At 35.1% G+C, this 20,733-nt stretch overlaps 3 protein-coding genes across 4 annotated transcripts; all 3 read left to right on the forward strand.

The window, feature by feature from the left end:
* Positions 1-1,671: 1,671 nt before the first annotated feature.
* Positions 1,672-11,104, forward strand: LOC112712023 (DExH-box ATP-dependent RNA helicase DExH5, mitochondrial). 2 transcript variants are annotated; one of them, XM_025764797.3, is made up of 20 exons: positions 1,672-2,393; positions 2,595-2,749; positions 2,880-2,967; positions 3,204-3,449; positions 3,973-4,068; positions 5,218-5,406; positions 5,544-5,703; positions 5,780-5,910; positions 6,576-6,743; positions 6,827-7,099; positions 7,377-7,571; positions 7,717-7,920; positions 8,064-8,133; positions 8,230-8,378; positions 8,529-8,834; positions 9,289-9,348; positions 9,480-9,632; positions 9,767-9,877; positions 10,010-10,504; positions 10,584-11,104. In XM_025764797.3, the coding sequence occupies exons 1-19, from the start codon at positions 2,010-2,012 to the stop codon at positions 10,472-10,474; spliced, it is 3,603 nt and encodes a 1,200-aa protein (XP_025620582.1). In that variant the 5' UTR covers positions 1,672-2,009; the 3' UTR covers positions 10,475-10,504; positions 10,584-11,104. The 2 variants fall into 2 exon arrangements, with proteins under 2 accessions (XP_025620582.1, XP_072059622.1); XM_072203521.1 differs by lacking the exon at positions 2,880-2,967 and having other exon boundaries at positions 1,746-2,393; positions 10,010-11,104.
* A 3,203-nt stretch (positions 11,105-14,307) lies between these two features.
* Positions 14,308-17,081, forward strand: LOC112712024 (fructose-bisphosphate aldolase 3, chloroplastic). The gene is made up of 6 exons (XM_025764799.3): positions 14,308-14,772; positions 15,149-15,418; positions 15,509-15,618; positions 15,714-15,804; positions 15,968-16,237; positions 16,447-17,081. Exons 1-6 carry the CDS (start codon positions 14,608-14,610, stop codon positions 16,723-16,725), a joined length of 1,185 nt encoding a protein of 394 aa, XP_025620584.1. The 5' UTR covers positions 14,308-14,607; the 3' UTR covers positions 16,726-17,081.
* A 695-nt stretch (positions 17,082-17,776) lies between these two features.
* LOC112709536 (protein MAIN-LIKE 2-like) lies at positions 17,777-18,941 on the forward strand. The gene is made up of 4 exons (XM_025761421.1): positions 17,777-17,809; positions 18,193-18,472; positions 18,554-18,861; positions 18,903-18,941. The coding sequence occupies exons 1-4, from the start codon at positions 17,777-17,779 to the stop codon at positions 18,939-18,941; spliced, it is 660 nt and encodes a 219-aa protein (XP_025617206.1).
* Positions 18,942-20,733: the final 1,792 nt, after the last annotated feature.

Below are 20,733 nucleotides of genomic sequence, written 5' to 3' on the forward strand. Positions count from 1 at the left end.
ATATAAGGATCTAATTGAAAATTTAGTGAAATTAAAGAAACCGATAGAGTAATTAAAACTTTTTTTATTCTAACTAATTAGCTGTAATTGGCTAACTACACTTCTAATTGATTCCTTAGCAGAATTGATCTCAATTTTGCTCTACTTATTATTATGTATTATTTTAAAATTAATTGATATGCATGCAAAGTGGAACATTAAGTACAAAGTAAAATATTTAAAACATTGATCCGACATCTCTAATCTCTAATCACATTTAACGACATAGAAAGGTTGTTTAATTTGTTCACTTCCAAAGTGGTGGCAGAAATATGTTCTGATCTCTTTAATATATTTTGGATTGGTTTCTTTGAGAGGAAGAAAAACACACAGATTAGTTCAGAAGATATTATTATATATATTAGCATATGATGTAATTTGAATACAAAGGAAACGGCTTTGGGAAAGAAATCCAATTGGTATAGAATATACAAGGGTCAATGAACCTTAGCCATTTCACCGCCAATATTATTGTCACAGTCACATGCAACAAGTTTCCTACAATGCCCATTTGTCTTCTATATTCAGTTTCATCTCAGTCCCTGCTTTTATTTATCACAACAAATATATATATATACATGCAATTTTTAATTTTATTTAAACAGTCTCTGTAACCTTGGATGCTGCCGTTGATGGCGGTGGCAACTGTTTAATTATTATTTCTTCTCAAACATTGGATCATTTTGAACGGACAATTTTTTAAAAAATTTTTGTTTTATTAATAATATAGGATATTTCAAACAAGCTAAGGGTTCATCAGCATCCGAGGAAGTAGTGGATAAGAAATTTATGTGAACATGAAAAGGATTAAATCAAAGTGGGGTTGGATTATAAATTTAGAATAACTATGGTAGTAGACTAGTTGTTTTCCTACGATATTACAGGTCAGAATTAATTCAGTAATTTACGGACTAATCAATAAGTTATTGTATATATAAAATAAGATTTAAACACTTAATTTGTTTTAAGTAGAAGGGTGAGTTGAATCATCGACTGAGCCATTGGTTCGAGTTTAAATTCTAGTGGTTGAGAAAGTGCTTTTTTTTTATTAAAAAAATCTTCAATGGGCTTAATGAGATTAAATTAAAAACTTGGAGAAAAAAATAAAATGAAGAAATAGAGAAAGGGGACTTGAAATATAGGGAAATCTGAATTAAGTCCAATGTTTCTTTGGATTAGAGAATAGGCCCAATCTGAGTAAACCGAAATGTTATGTTTGATTCAGAAGTTAAGGCCCATTATTCTCATGAGTATTTTGGTCTTCTGGAGGCCTGCAGTTGACCAGAGAAAAGCCCTGCTATTGAAGGGGACAGGGCCCAAAACAAAAACGTTCTACTCGTAAACGTTTTAGTTTTTTCTTTAAATATATAAAATAATTTAATTTTGCGAATTAAAAAAAATATTTTGATACAGTACTAGATAAAAAAAATTTGTAATAATCACATAGGTCGATATTCATATTTCATACAGCCTCTTGGCCATGTAATATTTAATAATCATGAAATGCTGATTTGAACTTCATCATACAATAATAACGTGATTTATCTTATTTCAGATATGCAAATATATATATAGTGAATTTGTTATATTAGTAAAAGTATTTTACTTAACAAGTTAATTTATAAATGGAATATGAAATTAAATGATTAAAAATTCAAAGTGAGAGTGAAAATGTATGAATGAATATGGTATGGAATTGATTCGGCGGGTATGGGAGTGTGACGTGGCGCGTTGCGGTGGAGAGAGGCATCGCTTCATCTCGTCTCGTTGTCACTGTGACTCACTTGTTCGTTGGTTCCCGCAAACTGCAAACCCAATCCAAAAACTAGAAACAATTGAAGCTGAAGCTGAAGAAGAAGGAGAAGAAGAAGCAACAGCAGCAACAAGAAAGAGCCATTGAAAGTAGTGCTGAAAAAAGAACCGCGAAACTTGCAAAACGACGCCGTATATAGTGACCTAGCTCAGTTTGTATGCCCTTCATTATTCTCTCTTCTTCACAACCTTCTTTGTTGACCGCCAAAGCCCTAAAACCTTCGATTCACGCCATGAAGGACCGCCCTACGCTGTCCTCTTATGGCGCCATTTACGTTCCCCCGCACCACCGCCTCCGCTCCGTCATCACTTCCGCCAATTACAACTCCTCCGCTCCCTCTGTAGCCAAGCTCCGCGATCACCGTGGTGCAGCTCTAAACCCTAGACCCGTTGCTTCAGCTGCTCCTACCACTGTGCATCGCTCGCAAACGACGTTGCCGGAGCAAATTCCTGACAAGGGGAATTCGCGCTTTGTTTCAGCTTACGACGACGTGGTTTCCGAGGAAGGCTCCGATCGTGAATTCGAGGCTCCCTCATTTCGGGTGAGCTTATTTATATAGCAGTTTTTCGTTTGTTTGTTTTTGTTAACGTAAAGGTTCTCTGTATGGAATATCTTGAATTATTGGTTAATCAAATGTGGAGGATTTCTTGCTATAAAAGTGTATATACCTGTTAAGTGGAATTTGATTTTGATGAATAATATCTCATTTCTTGCGGTTGCTGCTTCAAAATTTGCTTGCCAGAGTGCTTCACCAAATGATAATGTTGATGAGTGGAAGAGGAAGCTAACCTTGCTCTTAAACGACAAGAGTAAGCAAGAGTTGTTGTCCAGGGAGAAAAAGGATAGGCGTGATTTTGATCAAATTGCGCTTTTGGCAAGCAGAATGGGGTTGTATAGGTATTCTGCATTTTTATTTTATAGCTTTTTTGTTTAAATTTATTTTCAGACCTGACTATTAATGCATGTGTTATATCAATTTGTCTTGGTCTTTGTTGTTGGAAATCTCAATTACTTGTATTTATGGCAGCCACATGTATGCAAAGGTTGTTGTCTTCAGTAAGGTTCCACTTCCAAACTATAGATATGACTTGGATGATAGGCGGCCGCAGAGGGAGGTATATTACACTGATATAGTTGGTTTCTCCACTTTTCCCCTTGCTCTGATTGCAGACATTAAACAGAAACTGAAGTTATCCCAAATGTTCTTGCTTTTCTTCTTTCCAATGTTGTATTTCTTTTATTTTCTTTACTGGATTGAAGCCTAAGGAACTTAGATCATATATCTTGATGAAACTCTCGTGGAAAATTTATATATGAAATCAGCCTTAGTAAAGCTTTCAAGACTTGACAGGTGAGCATGCCTATAACTTTGTTAAGGCGAGTTGATGCATACTTTGAGGAACACCTTACCCGAAAGTCCAAGATGAAGGAAAGCTTTTCAGATGTATCATTTACAAGATCAAGCAGTAACAGTAGTATTGGTACAGATGAAGGGCTTTTTGAGCACCCTGAGCCACTTGCATCTAGTAAGGCTGTTGGGGAGAAAATACTTAGGCGGAGGAGCTTGCAAATGCATGATCAGCAGCAAGCATGGCAGGTTACATCCCGTAAAATATAGAATAATGGCATATGTATTACTGTTCTGTGGTTGGGCTTGAGTGCATTTTTTAATTTATTACTACTTCCATCTAATCTGCTTATGGAATGGTACCTGTTGAATTTCCACTGCTAGGGCTTGAAAGGGATTGTGCAGTTGTGATTTGTGAAACCATTTATTCAGTTTTCATAAAGATGACAAGTCACAGTTAAGGCTCAGGAAGTTAGGATGATGGTTCCATCAATTAACTAGTTTATAAAATAATTATTGTTACTTGTGCCCAAGTTATGTGGTTTTACATTAATTTTTTTTTTGTATTTTTAATTGCTTTGTGGCTGTCAATTTGGTTAGCATTTGTACTCTACAAGTGCTTATAGATAAAGGTTTTTTGGATTTATGCTGCATATCGATGGGGTGTAATACTCTATTTGATGTTTTTCAAGGATATGTAATGAGGTTTTGAAACCAGTGGAATGAAACAAAATGGCTTGGGGGTCCTTTACATCCTCCCTTACCATTTCAGGAATCTCCAGAAGGAAGAAGAATGCTAGAATTTCGCAGGAGTCTCCCTGCTTATAAAGAGAAAGAAGCAATATTGTCTCTCTTATCAAGAAATCAGGTTTGTTGAGTAATGGTATTTTGTTATTTTTAATCACTGGCTAATTACAAGCTGTATGCTATTCCTTTTGTCGAGGCTCTATTGTGTATATTCACAAACTATTTCGGTAAAATTATCATGTCATTTTTTAAATGAAAAATATTAGTCAATTTCTTAGTACATTTTGGTAATGTGACTTAACAGTAATTCATAGTCTTAATTTCAATCTTATTATTATTATTATTATTATTATTATTATTATTATTATTATTATTATTATTATTACTACTACTTCAAACAAAAACAACAACAACAACGAAGTCTTGTCCCACTAGGTAGGGTCAGCTACATGGATCAAACGACGCCATTAAGTTCTATTATGTATCATGTCTACAGAAAAGCCGTTTATATGTAGATTTCGTTTGACCACCTCATGGATGGTCTTCTTAGATCTTCCTCTGCCTTTCACCCTTGTCCATTTTCTATCTCATCTACTCTCCTGGCTGGGTGCTCTGTCGGTCTTCTTCTCACATATCCAAACCACTGATACGCGATTCTACCATCTTTTCCACAATAGGTGCTATTCCAACTCTCTCTCTTATATCTTCGTTCTTTATTCTATCCAATCGCGTATGATCACTCATCCATTTCAACATCTTCATCTCTGCTACACTTAAGTTATGTTCGTGCTCTCCTTTGGCCGCCTAACATTCTGTACCATAAAGCGTAGTTGGTCTGATAGCAGTGCGATAGAATTTACCTTTAAGTTTTAAAGACATTTTTTTGTCACATATAAAACCAAATGCACTCCGTCATTTTGACCAACCTGCTTGGATCCTATGATTCACATCTTGTTCAATCTCTCCATTATCCTGTATGATGTACTCAAGATACTTAAAACTTTTAATTTTTTATAGGATGTTTTCTCTAATTTTCACCTCTGTATTAGGGTTTTCCCTTCGACGACCGAACTTACATTCCATATATTCCGTCTTGCTACGGCTTATGTGCAGACCATACACTTTTAGAGCTTCTTCCATAAATCCAACTTCTTATTTAGGTCTTTCTTTGACTCTCCCATAAGGATGGTATCATCAGCAAAAAAGCATGCACCATGGCACATGCTCTTGGATATTAAAATTTTTAATTATTAAATGTCATATTGTGCAGGTAGTTGTCATCTCAGGCGAAACAGGTTGTGGCAAGACAACTCAAATTCCACAGTTTATTTTAGAATCTGAGATAGAATCAGTTCGAGGAGCTGCTTGTAATATCATATGCACACAACCAAGACGCATATCAGCTATGTCTGTTTCTGAAAGGGTTGCCTACGAGAGAGGGGAGAAATTGGGTGAATCTGTGAGTTCCTTGTCCAAAAACCATTATTATCTTCCTGCCTATGACTCGTCTCTGTTTCCTTGGGAATTTTAGTTTTTTCTCATGTCTGTTGCTTGTTCTTGTTCTTTTTTCTTTCTCTTTTTCTCTCTTTGTGAAAGGTTGGATATAAAGTTCGATTGGAGGGTATGAAGGGGAGAGATACCCATCTTCTCTTTTGCACCACGGGCATCTTATTAAGAAGATTGCTAGCTGATAGAAACTTAACAGGTGTAACTCATGTTATCGTGGATGAAATTCATGAGCGTGGCATGAATGAAGGTAGAATTTGAACTTGATTTTACTGTTTAGGTTTCAAAAGATATTTGCATATTCATATTCTTGTTTTTCATGACAGATTTTCTGCTTATCGTCCTTAAAGATCTCCTTCCGCACCGACCTGAAATGAAACTGATTTTGATGAGTGCTACCCTAGATTCAGAGCTCTTCTCTTCTTACTTTAATGGGGCACCAGTTATGAATATTCCGGTTTGTCACAAGAACTGAATATATTCCCAATTTGGGCTGTCATGGGGGATAGTTGTGCCTTTGGGTTTTCTATAGGGTTAATGGGTCTTGATGATCTATGTAGGAAATATAAGAATGAGACTGTTTGGAAGTATGGAGTGTATGGGAGCAAACTAAGCATGATATCTTCATTATTGGAATACAATTGCTTAAGAGTTTTAGCATTAAGAAGTTTTTATTCTATTTATTTGGGTTTAAACATTATTAACTGTAGAGTAAACATTCATTTTGATCCTTGAAATTTTGTGTCATGAATTTTAGTCACTAAATTTTTGACATCAAATGTGTCCCTGAAAATTAATGTATCACAATAGTCCTTATTAGTTGTTTGACATCAAATAGGTCTGCAGAAATTAAAGTGTGATATTACTTTAGTCCCTAAAATATGGATGTGACATACTTTAGGGTTCTATTTGATGTCAAAATCATTTTATGGCTGTTATGATATTATATTTGGATTTTCGAGGACTAAACTGCTACCACTCTATTTTTCAATAATTAAAATGCATGTTCATTCTAAATTATATTCCTAGTTTGCTGAATGAAAGGAATAGGATAATATTTTGGTGCCAAAGTTTAGAAGTTTTCCTATTTCTTATTGGTTTGGTGGATGTGCTTACTAATAGGGCTTCACATATCCCGTTAGAACTCATTTTTTGGAGGACATTCTTGAAATGACGGGCTACAGATTGACAACTTCTAATCAAATTGATGATTATGGTCAAGAAAGGATGTGGAAAATGAACAAACAGGTCCCAAGAAAGAGGAAAAGCCAAATTGCTTATGTTGTCGAGGTAATCTTGAAATTTGAACTTCAGTTGATTGTTGATTGTATAGTAATTTCTTAGTTTCGGTTCATTTTGAAAAACATGACCAGGATGCTATTAGAGCTGCTGATTTCAAAGATTACAGCCCACAGACACAGGAGTCTTTGTTGTGTTGGAATCCTGATTGTATTGGATTTAGTCTCATAGAATATATCCTATGCATGATATGTGAGAATGAAAGGCCTGGTGCTGTTTTAGTTTTTATGACTGGATGGGATGATATAAGCACTTTGAAAGAGAAGTTTTTGGCTCATCCTGTCTTAGGAGATCCAAATCGAGTTTTGTTGCTTACCTGTCATGGCTCAATGGGCAGTTCAGAACAGGTAATGCTTTTGTCTGTTGATGGATTTCCGTTTAAGTTGATGTAGTAATTACTCTGGATCATCAGATCTGCTATAGATATACTGTCATAATAAAGGAATTTTTAGTTTGAAATAAAAAGGTCAATGATGTTTGCATCACAACAATCCCTTATTGATACCTTGTATGGAATTACTATTCACAATGTATTACATGCATAATCTGTTGAATAAATTAAATATATGCATTGCGTTTCACAATATTTAGATGGATTATATTTTTTCTGCATTGGATATGCAGAGGTTAATATTTGAAGAACCCAAAGATGGAGTAAGAAAAATAGTGCTTGCAACAAATATCGCTGAAACGAGTATCACAATAAATGACGTTGTTTTTGTGCTTGACTGCGGAAAAGCAAAAGAAACATCATATGATGCACTGAATAACACGCCCTGTTTGCTTCCAACATGGATCTCTAAGGTTTCTGCCCAACAGGTGAGGCTAGACTTTCAGTTAATTTCGTACCTGTCACCAATCATTTGAATATTTAGACCCTTTTTTTAGCTTCTCACATCATTATATATCTGGATGGTTTGTTTTGTTTTTGTTGTTGTTTTTATTATTATTAACTGATTCTTAGAGACGAGGAAGAGCTGGTCGTGTTCAACCTGGAGTGTGTTACCATATCTATCCTAGATGTGTATATGATGCATTTGCTGAGTATCAATTGCCAGAAATTTTGAGGACACCCTTGCAATCTCTGTGTCTGCAAATAAAAAGTCTAAGACTTGGAAGCATACCTGAGTTCTTGTCTAGGGCTTTGCAGTCTCCGGAGATCCTTGCGGTAATGATAAATTCGATACTTGTATGGTTTAGAACACCATCATTTCATGCACAATTTTAAAATAGACAAATTTATTTAATTGTGTTGATTATTTGAATACAAATTTATATCTCAGTATCTTGGTTAATTAATTTTATTCACAGGTACAAAATGCTATTGAGTATTTGAAAATAATTGGGGCTTTGGATGAGAATGAGAATTTGACTACTCTAGGTAGGTTTTTCCATCAGGAAAATCCCTTCTTAGCCTCCTTCTCTCTCTCTCTCTCTCAATATGACGAACACTTACACTTGCTCTTTGAATTGACAGGGTCCTATCTGACAATGCTTCCCATGGAACCCAAACTTGGCAAGATGCTTATATTAGGGGCTATCTTCAATTGCCTGGATCCAATATTAACTGTGGCTGCTGGTCTTAGTGTGAGAGATCCTTTCCTAACACCACTGGACAAAAAAGACGTAAGTTTATTCCTGTGTTATGACTGACTGATGTGTAAATGCTAGTCCTTTTTATCCATTTTTATTAGAGGCCAATTGAAACTTCACCGATAATTCTTCTTTACTGATATTCTCTCTTGGCATGAACATATTTTACATTCTTCACTGTAGCTTGCAGAGGCAGCAAAATCTCAGTTTGCTGGAGCATATAGTGACCACCTTGCACTTATAAAGGCTTACGAGGGTTGGAAAGATGCAGAATTAGACATGGGAGGATGTGAATATTGCTGGAAAAATTTTCTTTCAGCACAATCAATGAAAGCTATTGATGCTCTTAGGAGAGAGTTCAGATGCCTGCTCAAGGATATTGGATTAGTTGATAGCAATACAGCCAACTGCAACTTGTGGAGCTGTGATGTGAATCTTATCCGGGCAGTTATTTGCTATGGTCTATATCCTGGAATTTGCGCTGTTGTGGTATGTCTTCTTTTAATATATACTGAAGAAATCGTTTCCCTTCTAACTCATGGTGGAGGAAGTTGGGACAATTTACTGATGTTCTTTTCCATTTCTCTCTTTTATCACAAAAGTTGATGCTTGTTGACAACCACGCTCACAGAAATAAATATTGATTATGCTCTCTCTGAAGTTACTTTCTTGAAAGACACTGATTTATCTACTGGCTGGGTGGGGCTTATTTTGATTATACATTTTCATACATAATTGTATATATGAAGATACCCAGTTAAAGTATTTTAAATTAAGTAATTAGTGTTTCATTGAGTGTAATAATAAAATATAATTAATAAGGGTTACTTTCACCACCTCTTTTGTGTGTGTGCGCGTCTTTTTTTTGGGGGACATTGTGTGGAATATTCTTGTTCTTGTTTTCGGACTGCATAAAATAAATGAAGTGTAATTTCATGTGCAGCACAATGAAAAGTCATTCTCTTTGAAAACAATGGAGGATGGTCAAGTGCTCCTATATTCGGTTAGTTCATTCAAGTCATAATTTGCTGGTGGTTGTAAATTCTCTGCAAACTTTTGGATGGATTTTTTATGTTGACTCTTCTAAGATTTTGCTTTCCCTTTTCAATTGTATGTTCATATTTCATTTTCTAGAACTCCGTCAATGCTCGGGAAACTAGAATTCCATATCCATGGTTACTTTTTAATGAGAAGATAAAAGTGAACTCTGTTTTCCTCCGCGACTCAACAGCTGTGCCTGATGCAGTGGTGCTTCTGTTTGGTGGAAACTTATTGAAAGGGGATGCTGTGAGTGCCATGTGATTTCATGATTTGTTATTGGTTCTCATTTTTATTCAATATTCCAAAGGATGTACAGCTTCAGTTCCCATCTATGCTCTAGTCGTCTGATATTTTAACGGAAGTCCATCCTTTTCTTTCAGGATGGCCACCTAAAAATGTTGGGAGGATATCTGGAGTTCTTCATGGAACCTCCTGTTGCTGATCTGTACCAGTGTGTAAAGAGAGAACTTGATGACTTAATTCAAAGAAAAGTAAGTACATATTAATTTCATGCTGCTAAGAGCTTTTCTGTGATAACTAACAATTTCTTGTTGTAGATGGAAGTAGCATTTTTGGTGCTTAATGTTTACATTTAATTTGATTTTTTCTCTTGTACTGGGCAGCTACTTTTTCCAAAGATGAGCATACACTTGTATGATGAACTCCTATCAGCAGTGCGGTTGCTGATTTCCATAGACACATGTGAAGGCAAATTTGTATTTGGTCGTCGGGTCTTTAAACCAGCAAAGTCAACAGTGATGGCCACATCACATCCAGCATCGATTTCAAGGACTGAGAGTGGCCCTGGGGGTGATAATTCTAAAAGTCAGCTCCAGACCTTACTCACAAGAGCAGGATATGCTGCACCCAGCTACAAGACTAAACAATTGAAGAATAATCAGTTTCGGGCTACAGTTGAGTTCAATGGAATGCAGATAATGGGCCAACCCTGTAGCAATAAGAAAAGTGCAGAAAAAGATGCTGCAGCTGAGGCCTTGCAGTGGCTGATGGGTGGAAAACAGTCAGGCAGTGAGTATATCAGTCACATGTCCAAGTTGCTAAAGAAAAGTAAGAAGGATCACAGCTGAGTAGTCAACTACAGGGATCTCAATGGAAGGGTAAGAAGAGCAAGGTGAAGGGACTGTTGTTGACGACTTGTCCTACAGCCTTACCCGTTTCATTTCTTTTTGGATATAGGGACAGACTTTCGGCAGTGACGTTGTTATTGTATGGTCTCGGATCAGAGTCAAATTTGTTCATACCAAAACCCAAGCCATATCCAATCTGGCGTGTATCATACTCGTTCAATTTGAAGTTGGAAGATAGTAATTTTTTATTGAAGTAGAATGGATCTCCAACATGAAGCAAGGAATTGCCAATCAAATCTTTGAGGATATTAACTGTCCTATTTGATGCAATTGCATCTTGAGCGAGAAAACTGATGGTTTCGGGAAGAATCATTTTGCAACAGCAGGATGTAGTAGATACCATTCATCATTTGGAGGAAAAGCGAGGATGGCGGACATTGAGTGAGAAGTGATTCCATGCTTGCACCCTATTAATTCTTTGTACAGTATTATTGATAAGTGATATATCCTGAAATCTGTCATGGAGGACCTCAACGAAGCTTTGTCTTTGTGCTGTGAAAGCAGAATGATGGTAACTAGTACTGCATATTTGGCCGTCGAAATATAAAATTTGTTTCCATTTTTTGCAAATACGATAGAGTGAAAAACATAAAGAGTTAACTAATTAGGGTGTGATTGGCAAACGCGTTTAAAAAGAAGAAATACGTTTAGACATCTTGAAAGTTTTAATTTTTGGTTTGGCAAATTTTTTATTCATGAACGTAGAAGTGATTTTATATTCAAAATCATGTTTTTAAGAAGCAACCATTTTAAACGTCTGCGTTTCGCGTTTCACCAACGGGCTTTTAGTTATCAATACTTAATCTTTATTTATCTTTTATCAACTTTATCATTTATGCATACTATTATATTATTTATATTATTCTTGTTTATATGAATTATCTTTTTCTATTATTTACTATTTTTTATTAATTATTTATTTGATATTATTCATTTTTATAATTATAATGTTTTTGTGTTATTTTTATTATTTTTTATAATATAATTTATTGATCCTATTAAAAAAGTAAATTAAACAAAAAATTAATTGTAAATAATAATAATAAAAGATTATAGCATACTAAAAAAGAGTACTAAGAGTACTAAAAATATACTATATAAAAAATATTATAAATTTTTTTTGATTTATTTCAATTACCACCAAAATAAATATTTAATTTTTTTATTATTTTTAGTATTTTCTAAAATTTATATTTTATTAGTTTTAATTACAAGTATATTTTACCAATTTTTATATATTATTTTTATTTTAATATATAAATATTAATTTTATTATAAAATTAATTAATAAGATTTATTCAAATATCTAAATTAAAATAATAAAATAATATACAAAAAATTATTTAAGTTGATGTCTATTTTAATAATTTTGTATTTAAAAGTGATTTTTAGTGTAATTCAAATAATATTTATTTTATTATAATCTATTTTGATATAAATATTGCCAAACATAAATCACTTAATACAAACTTATTTTTTATCAAAATCAAGTTTGTAAAATTAATTTTATTCAAATTTCCATTGGAATCCAAACACACACTTAAACTTCAGCTAAAGACTTTAGGCCAGAGGTGTCTTGTTGCCAGCTTAGAGTTGGAGGAAACCAAAATCTTACAGTTTCTGTGGGAAAAGACTTGTAGACATATGGTTCACTGGTTTAGTTTACTTGTAGATTGTTACTTCTCATTCCGGTACATTTGTTATTCAATATGCTGCCTCTGCTATCAGGCTCTATGGTTTTTTCGTGGCTCACAAACGATATGAATTAGACATATTTTCATTTTCATGTCTTTACAATTAGAGTGAATCTATTCACATTCTCTCCCGTCCATAGGGAGCAGTTTGTGTTGGATTAGATTGGATTTGAGTGAAAAATTATTTTAATGATATGTCAAAATATGAATGAAATAGAGTAAATTTTTTTATTTTTTTTTATAATATATCTAAGAAATTTTTTATTTTTATAAATCAATTCTGTAAATCAAATTTTAAATTATGATTTTAAAAAACAGTTCAGTTAAAATCTAAAATGATATATATTTAATCAAATATTCATAGATAATATTTTTTATTTGATAATGGTAAAATATTTTATTCTTATACTCTTAAATTTAATTTAATAATAGTATAAATCTTTTTGTCATTGTGTTAAAGATAACATTAATTTTAGTCCAACAAAATCAAAGTCAAAATTAAGTTAAAATAAAAAAATAATTTGTATCAAATCTAATCAAAAGCAACTAATTTATCTATATCCATTTAACTTTTCCTTAATTTTATCTACCGCTATTTTAAAGTAAGTTCGAAATCTCTTTTTAAACAGTAAACATGGTTAAGAAAAAAAAAATCAAACCTGACTTTTGATTAACTAAAAATTTGAATTAAGGTATTAAACCAAACTAATTTTAAATAATAAAATTAATTATTAACAAGTTACAAAACTAATAAATCGATCATTTAAAAAATAATTAGCTTTTTTAATAAAACCAAACTAATTTTAATTTTTTTCTTTGAAACGGGTTCTTTACCATTAAAACTGATTTTTCTTTTAAAAATTAATGAGTATCTATCTAAATAGGTCCCTCATTAATTTTGCATCGGATATTTTTGTTTTTTTTAAAAAAAATTTATTATGTTGAGATATTTAAATTTTACAAAAATAAGACATATAAGTTTCTACTTTAGCATGACCCATTATTTTCACTTAGACCAATAAGTCTTTAAAAATATGAGAAAAGGACCTATATATCTTATTTTTATAAAGTTCAAGGATCTAAGTGTAATAAAAAAATTTTAGAGATAAAAACGTCCAATATAAAATTTCTAAGGGACCTATTTAGATATATACTCAAAATTAATTTTATACAAAATCAATTTTAATTTATAAATTAATTTTTGACAATTTAAAAAAATCTAAAAAACCAACTAGTGATTTTCTAAAAGGTAAATCTAAGTCATGTGCCCACTTAAAAAGCAATGATAGTTTAGTTCATAGACTTGAGAAGTTAAATATAAGATACAACCATCCCTTATATTATGATCTGAATAGACCATTATAAAAAATAGGATACTATAAACGAATTTATAGATAGATTTAGTATAGTATAAAATTTGTTGAAAATATTCATTGTAATAAATAATTTTTAAATATTTTATACAGTTGTGCAATCACAACTGTTTTTTTAGATGATTATTTACATGGTTAATACAAAAAGTAGTTATTTTTACTAATATAACGTTATATGATTGAATGTACGTATAAAATAATTTTAAATTGATTGTGTATCAAATTTTAATTCTCGATTTAGTTTAAAATTTGAATATGATTTAATTTGATATAATTTGGATTGAAACAGTTTAATTAGCTTCTTTTGTGGTTCAATTGTTGATAAAACAAGATTTTAACTGTAAGATTATTATAAAATATAAAAATATTTCAAGTCAATGGGGGAAAAAATATGCATATAAGATGTTTTTATGTAAGAATAATGTTAAAAAAAAGCTTCAAAATTATTGTTATTATTATTAGTTTTTTATTATTAAAGAATATATTGATATAGTCCTATGGATGCATAGAGATTAGTAATAAAAAATAGATGCATAGAGATATATGGATGTTCATTTATAAAAAAAAAAAGAAGACAGGTAGATTTAATTTTCCTAACTGGCAACGTAAGATATTGAAAATTTTCAATTTTTAATTGATCAAAATTTGATAGAAAAGATTTGAGTTCAAACATAAACTCGTTTGATATCTTGTTCCGAAATCTTTTGGCTTACTTTGATATAGTGTGATCTAAACTTAAAATATGAAAAAATCATATCCATCCATTTTTTGAAAGATGGGAAAAAAAGATAAATAAAAAGATATAATTGTGTTGGGCAGGTTTGGTATTTCCGCATGGTAGTTGTCTTTTGTTTTCCACTTGCATCAGCTTCACCTACCGCGGACTCACCGAGACGGAAACAAACAAACATAACATAAACCCATCACAATCATCATAACATAGTAAGTCATATTAGTAATCTCTCTGCAAAACCCAACCCCTTCCGTTTTCTCTTTGATCGAAGCCATGGCCGCGTGTGCAAGCTTCGCCAAGCTCAACTCCTTGTCTTCCCCCTGGATCTCCAACAACTCCTTCTCTTCCCGCAGCGGATCCTCGTCTCTCCTCGCCACTCGCCGTGTCTCCCTCCCGATCCGCGCCACCTCTTACTCCGACGAACTCGTCAAAACCGCTGTTAGTCCCTTCTTCCCTCTCTCTCTGTTTCTTTCACAACATTCTTCAACGTTGATCCTTCATGCATCTTTGTTCTTCAACGCGTGCTCTGATTCTTTTATGCTAAATTCTCTCAAAAAACTGTTTCTTGTATTGATTATTGGTTAGCGTCTCTGATTAGCCTTTTATTGTTTTTAATTTTGTTTATTAATTTACTTGTACGTTGTTGGACTTTTTATGCTACAGTAAAGTCATGCGAGCTAGGTTATGAAAATATTTTGTCTTTAGATATGTATTTCCTTCTTCTGTAGTGGGCTAGGTTTTAGTTTAGTTATTGGTAGATGGTAATAGCATATTGGAAGATTTACTATGATTGTTTTCTTTGTTGGTGGTATAGAAAACTATTGCATCTCCTGGTCGTGGAATTCTTGCCATTGATGAGTCCAATGCCACCTGTGGGAAGCGGTTGGCATCGATAGGATTGGACAACACCGAGGTCAATCGTCAGGCCTACAGGCAGCTTCTGCTGACCACACCCGGCCTTGGTGAATACATTTCTGGTTCCATTCTCTTTGAGGAAACCCTTTACCAGTCAACAACCGATGGAAAGAAGTTTGTTGATTGCCTTCGTGAGGAGAACATTGTGCCTGGCATCAAAGTTGATAAGGTTTGTTGTTTCAGTAATTCTTTCATGTCACTAGAATTCTGTCTTACTATTGCTAATTAGTGATTAATCCTTTTTTCTGTCTCCTTTTAGGGCTTGGTCCCACTACCAGGATCAAACAATGAATCTTGGTGCCAAGGGCTAGATGGATTGGCTTCAAGATCTGCTGAATACTACAAGCAAGGTGCTCGATTTGCCAAGTGGTAAGTCATTCTTCATTTATTCTCTAAGAAATTTTCTTGGGGATAAGATCTGTTGAAATTGAATGTAACTGATTGTTTGCTTTTGTATTGTACAGGCGGACAGTTGTTAGCATTCCATGTGGTCCTTCTGCATTAGCTGTTAAGGAAGCAGCATGGGGACTTGCACGATATGCTGCTATCTCTCAGGTATTGTTTCACTATTGACTCTCTTTCTGTTGAAATTAGCTCATTCTCATAGTAATAGATGCATTTCCTTAGTTTATTCTTTTGGTCTCCATGCATATGTGGAAAAGTTATTGATTTACCAATTATATTACATTTATGGACCATCATTTGTGTTTCTTTGCAGGACAATGGCCTTGTTCCAATTGTAGAGCCGGAAATTCTTCTAGATGGTGATCACCCGATTGAGAGGACATTAGAAGTGGCAGAGAAGGTCTGGTCAGAAGTCTTCTTTTATTTGGCTCAAAACAATGTCATTTTTGAGGGAATTTTGCTCAAACCTAGCATGGTTACACCTGGGGCCGAGCACAAGGAAAAGGCTTCTCCAGAAACCATTGCCAAATATACACTTACCATGCTTAGAAGAAGAGTTCCTCCTGCAGTCCCTGGAATCATGGTACATCTATTGTTCTTTGTTTCCTCTTATCACAAATTGATACGTAGCATTATGATCGTGTTGAGTGCATGTATCTTGTCTTTTAGGATTTGAGATGATGCTAATTTAATTACTTTTTAGTTTTTACATTTAAGATTGCATTTATCCTAGAATTTGGAAGTTACAATCACTATAATAAACCGCAAATTATGTTCCGTTTGTATTTTCAGTTCTTGTCTGGTGGACAATCTGAAGTGGAAGCAACACTGAACCTTAATGCAATGAACCAAAGTCCCAACCCATGGCACGTTTCATTTTCATATGCACGAGCTCTGCAGAACACTGTGCTCAAGACATGGCAAGGACGCCCCGAGAATGTGGAAGCGGCTCAAAAGTCTCTTTTGGTGCGCGCAAAAGCAAACTCCTTGGCTCAGTTGGGAAGATATTCTGCCGAGGGTGAAAGCGAAGAAGCCAAGAAGGGAATGTTTGTCAAGGGCTATACCTACTAGAAGCCTTTGGCACATAAGTTAACCATCTTTCTCGTTCCTAATTAGCAGCAGCAAAATCTGAGAAGGACTTAGATGGTGTTGTATTTTTGTTTTCCTTTCAACACTTAACTGAGTTTGAATAAAGTGGGAGCAAGTAAGCAAGCTTTTCTTGGTGCCACTCCAGGTTGGCCTTAAGTTTAATTTCGGAATTGGAAAAAACAAAAGTAAAACGAAGTTTATTACTTAGTTATTATCTGTGCTATTATTCATAGCTTTTGTTCAATACTAATAGTGCCATTTGTGATAGGAAACTAAATATTGGGCTGTATATCAGATCTTTTATGAGTGCAATATTTAGTATTGAGAAGTGCGAATAATTGCTCAGTTTTTCTTCGTTAACTAGCATTGTTTCTTTCCTTTGCCACAATATTTAACCAAAACTGATTTAGTAATATGTAGATGATTTGGCATTTTCTCATTTATATTAGTTGATTAATGACCCATGCAAAATAATGCTTTATATTACATTAAATAGGATTTTTATAATAGAATAAATAGTCAAATCAATTTTTTGTTTTGTTTATATAATAATAAGTTAATTTTTTAAATTGTTGCATACACAGCGGAATTCGAATCTTCGACACCTGTTTAAACAGACTAATGAACTAACTACTAGATAGATAAATCTAACTTAGTGACAAATGAACTTTGATGAACTAATATGGCCTCTTTTTCTTTTGTATCCCTAGTTTTAGTAGCATTTTATCTTCATCGTTTTTTATTGGTATAAGCAAGAGAAAAGCAAGAGAAAATGTTGGCCTCGTAATAGCCACATCCCAGGTTCGAATCCCAGCAGTAGGAGTAGGTGGGCTATGATAGAACCTTTAGTGTGTAATTGTGTATGACCAATAAAAAAGAGAAAAATAGGCATTTTTATCTAATTAAATATATGAGAAACTTTTATTCCCAAAATACGCACTAGCTGAAAACGATCTTGAAATACGCATGCACAATTCGTGTCTGGCGACCAAGAAATGAAGTTTGCCATCACTTCAGGGAAGACGCCAACGAAATGGAGGTCAACGTAGCAACTGCACATGCATTGGTCATGTTGGGAGGCAGGAGACACTTGAGAAGGGAGCCAGGACCATTATAAAAGAGTTGTGAGGGAGGGAACCTCATGCACGGTTGAAGGGATGATAGGGTAAAAAAAAATTTGTATAAGTGGTAAAAGGAAGGTAAGAGGAGGTGGGTGGGAGGGCAGTGCTAGGAAAAAAATTTTAATATGAGTGGGGGAGGGGTTAACGCAGAGGAGAACTTGAACCGGTTGGACGAACATCATATAGCGGCACATTTATTCCTTAAGGCTAGTTTACGTCGTTAAGCTGATTATTGTTGTTTGAGATTATTAAACATAATTTTTTCCATCTTTAAACATTTTTGTAGAGTATTTTAAAGTATTGTATTTCTTGCTACCTTATGTTGCAGCCGACATGTGTCCTTACTCCTCATGGCACGCTCGTCGATGTTTTCATGGTAGATCCTACGGATCCAAACATGGAAATTAGGCGGCAGAGGCTTGAGCCTTATCTGAGACGCACGGAATTTTACCATGCCTTTTTGATCAAGTGCTTCGAGTACGACAATCCACTTATTAATGCCTTTGTCGAACGATGGCGACTGGAGACACACACCTTCCACCTCCCTTGGGGCGAGTGTACGATAACCCTGGAGGATGTAGCAATGCAGCTAGGGTTACTTGTTGATGGTTAGCCTGTTAGTGGTACTTTGAGATCATGGAGCAAGTTTCACCAAAGAGATATTTGGGAATGGTGTCATGAACTTCTAGGTAAGGTTCCCGCCGGCCATGTATGGACAACGAAGTTCAACATAAAGTTGAAGTGGCTCAGAACTCGTCTTCAGCAGATGCCGCTTGACTTAGAAGATAATGGCCTCATGCAATATGCACGGTGTTACATACTTTACTTGTTGGGAGGCGTGCTTCTTCCAGACAAGGCGAACAACACGGTGCATGTTCGATATCTGCCGTTATTAGCTGACTATGATGGGATCTGCACGTACAATTGGGGTAGCGCCGTCCTCTATTGGTTATATCGTACTATGTGCTTAGCAACAGAGTACAGTGTTGAGGGTATGGTCAGTTGTCATACGTTGCTCATGTCGTGGATATATTACAGATTACTTTTCTTGGCACCGAATGTCACGACACCGTATAGTTTTTCTTTAGCCACGAGGTATGGTATATGTTTTCCCACTTTGTGACTGTTATCAGATATCCTTTGCGGTTGGAAATTCCCTTTTTTTTAATTTTGTCTTTGTCCAACAGGTGGGCAGGCAAAAAAGGACAAAATGACTATGCTGAGCAGCGCTTATTGAGGCACCGTCTGATATTGGACAAGGGAACGACCAGAAAACCTGGTGAAACATGACGCTATCACGGTCAAGGGTGTTTCCGACATAGTACGGAACCGTTTGGAGGTCAACAATTGTCCCTGTAAACCAATGTTTTACTTAGTCAAAGTTGTTAAGGAGTAAATGGATAACGAATAGCAAAGACCATACGAAAGTAAATTGCAATGAATACCTGAGACGAAAGCTTGCAGTGCATTAAAGTATCTGCGCAACTGGTCATAGGACTCATCCCAATCACCATAGATCCTTTCGACTGCCTTCTGCTTCGCGTGCCAAACCTTCTTGTAAGATACCTTGTATCCGTACGCTGACTCTACCGACCCTTGCAACACCTTTACACAAATAGTCGCATCAGCATGCACCATGGGGAATATGTGCTGGCAGATCACATTGCTATCTAGTTGAGCGTGATCTTGAGACATCGAACTTGCCAAGCAACTATGAGACCCATCGTATTTCGAATTTTCCAGAATCTGGAAGACATTGTCTTCGCAACTTGCACCATCCAACGACATTGATCACCGAACTGCTTGCATCGACATACATACCTCCTTTGGTCCGACTCTACGACCTTATACTCTGCACTCCTACGGATGTTGTAGTTTTTGACTGCCAGCATCGCTGATTTCCGGTTCAGAAACTTTAACCCAATTTCGAGCTCCATCTCGCCTGACAGAGCGTAACTGTTAGGTCTGTCCTCTGCGTTACTCGAATGCATTGCTCCAAGATTCAGGGACAGGTAGTGTGCAGGTGTGCTGGAGGATACACCTCCACCTACCGGTTCGACAGGTGTTGGAGGAACGGAGTTGCGATGCAGAGGTTGCGTTTTCAGAACGGCTTCTGCCTCATCACCACTGAATTCTTCAATGTCATCATCGTCAGAAGTTTCAGCAATGCCAACATCAGGATGTCTATCGAACCCAAGTAAGGTTGAAGGGGAGGGACGCGGTTCCCGTAGATTTGCATTATGTTCCCGCACAACAAACGCATTGAAGCTTGGACTACGGGCCCTACTTATATCCGGACCCGGTGCAAAATCAGCCGCTCCCAGATTTTTCACCCCTTCCACATTATTGGAACTAGACGAGCTTCCGCCAATATCCTGAATATTCATACAAAGCTCCAACGAATATATCGTACCTATGCTGCGATGATAAGAGAACATCATCGACACCTGCTAATCAGATTTTATCTGCATTTTTTGATACGCAAACGAGTTGGCTACTGCAACCGGCATCCTGTAAGTCAGCTTTGTGATTTTTTTTCCAACTATTCCGGTATGAACCAGAATCAGATTCTTCAGATCTTGCAATAGTGTCTGTGGCAGAATCATTATCCATAATGGATCATCGCAAACGAATGTTATCCCTTCTGCTGTATGAGAAATTTTTTCATTGGGATATATAATTAAATACACGTTCTCAGAAGTCATATATAAAACAAACCAATCTGAATACCCAAAAAATTCTAAGAGAGAAAGAAGCTTGTGAACTTGAGAGAATATTGGAGAGTAAGAGGAGAATGGATACAAAATGGCTTCCTCCGTGGTTCATCCAACAGCGTTTATATAGGCACACCACGATCCCATTTCGTGTC

The sequence above is a fragment of the Arachis hypogaea genome, chromosome 9 (genome assembly GCF_003086295.3).
Source record: "Arachis hypogaea cultivar Tifrunner chromosome 9, arahy.Tifrunner.gnm2.J5K5, whole genome shotgun sequence".
Lineage (NCBI taxonomy): Eukaryota > Viridiplantae > Streptophyta > Magnoliopsida > Fabales > Fabaceae > Arachis > Arachis hypogaea.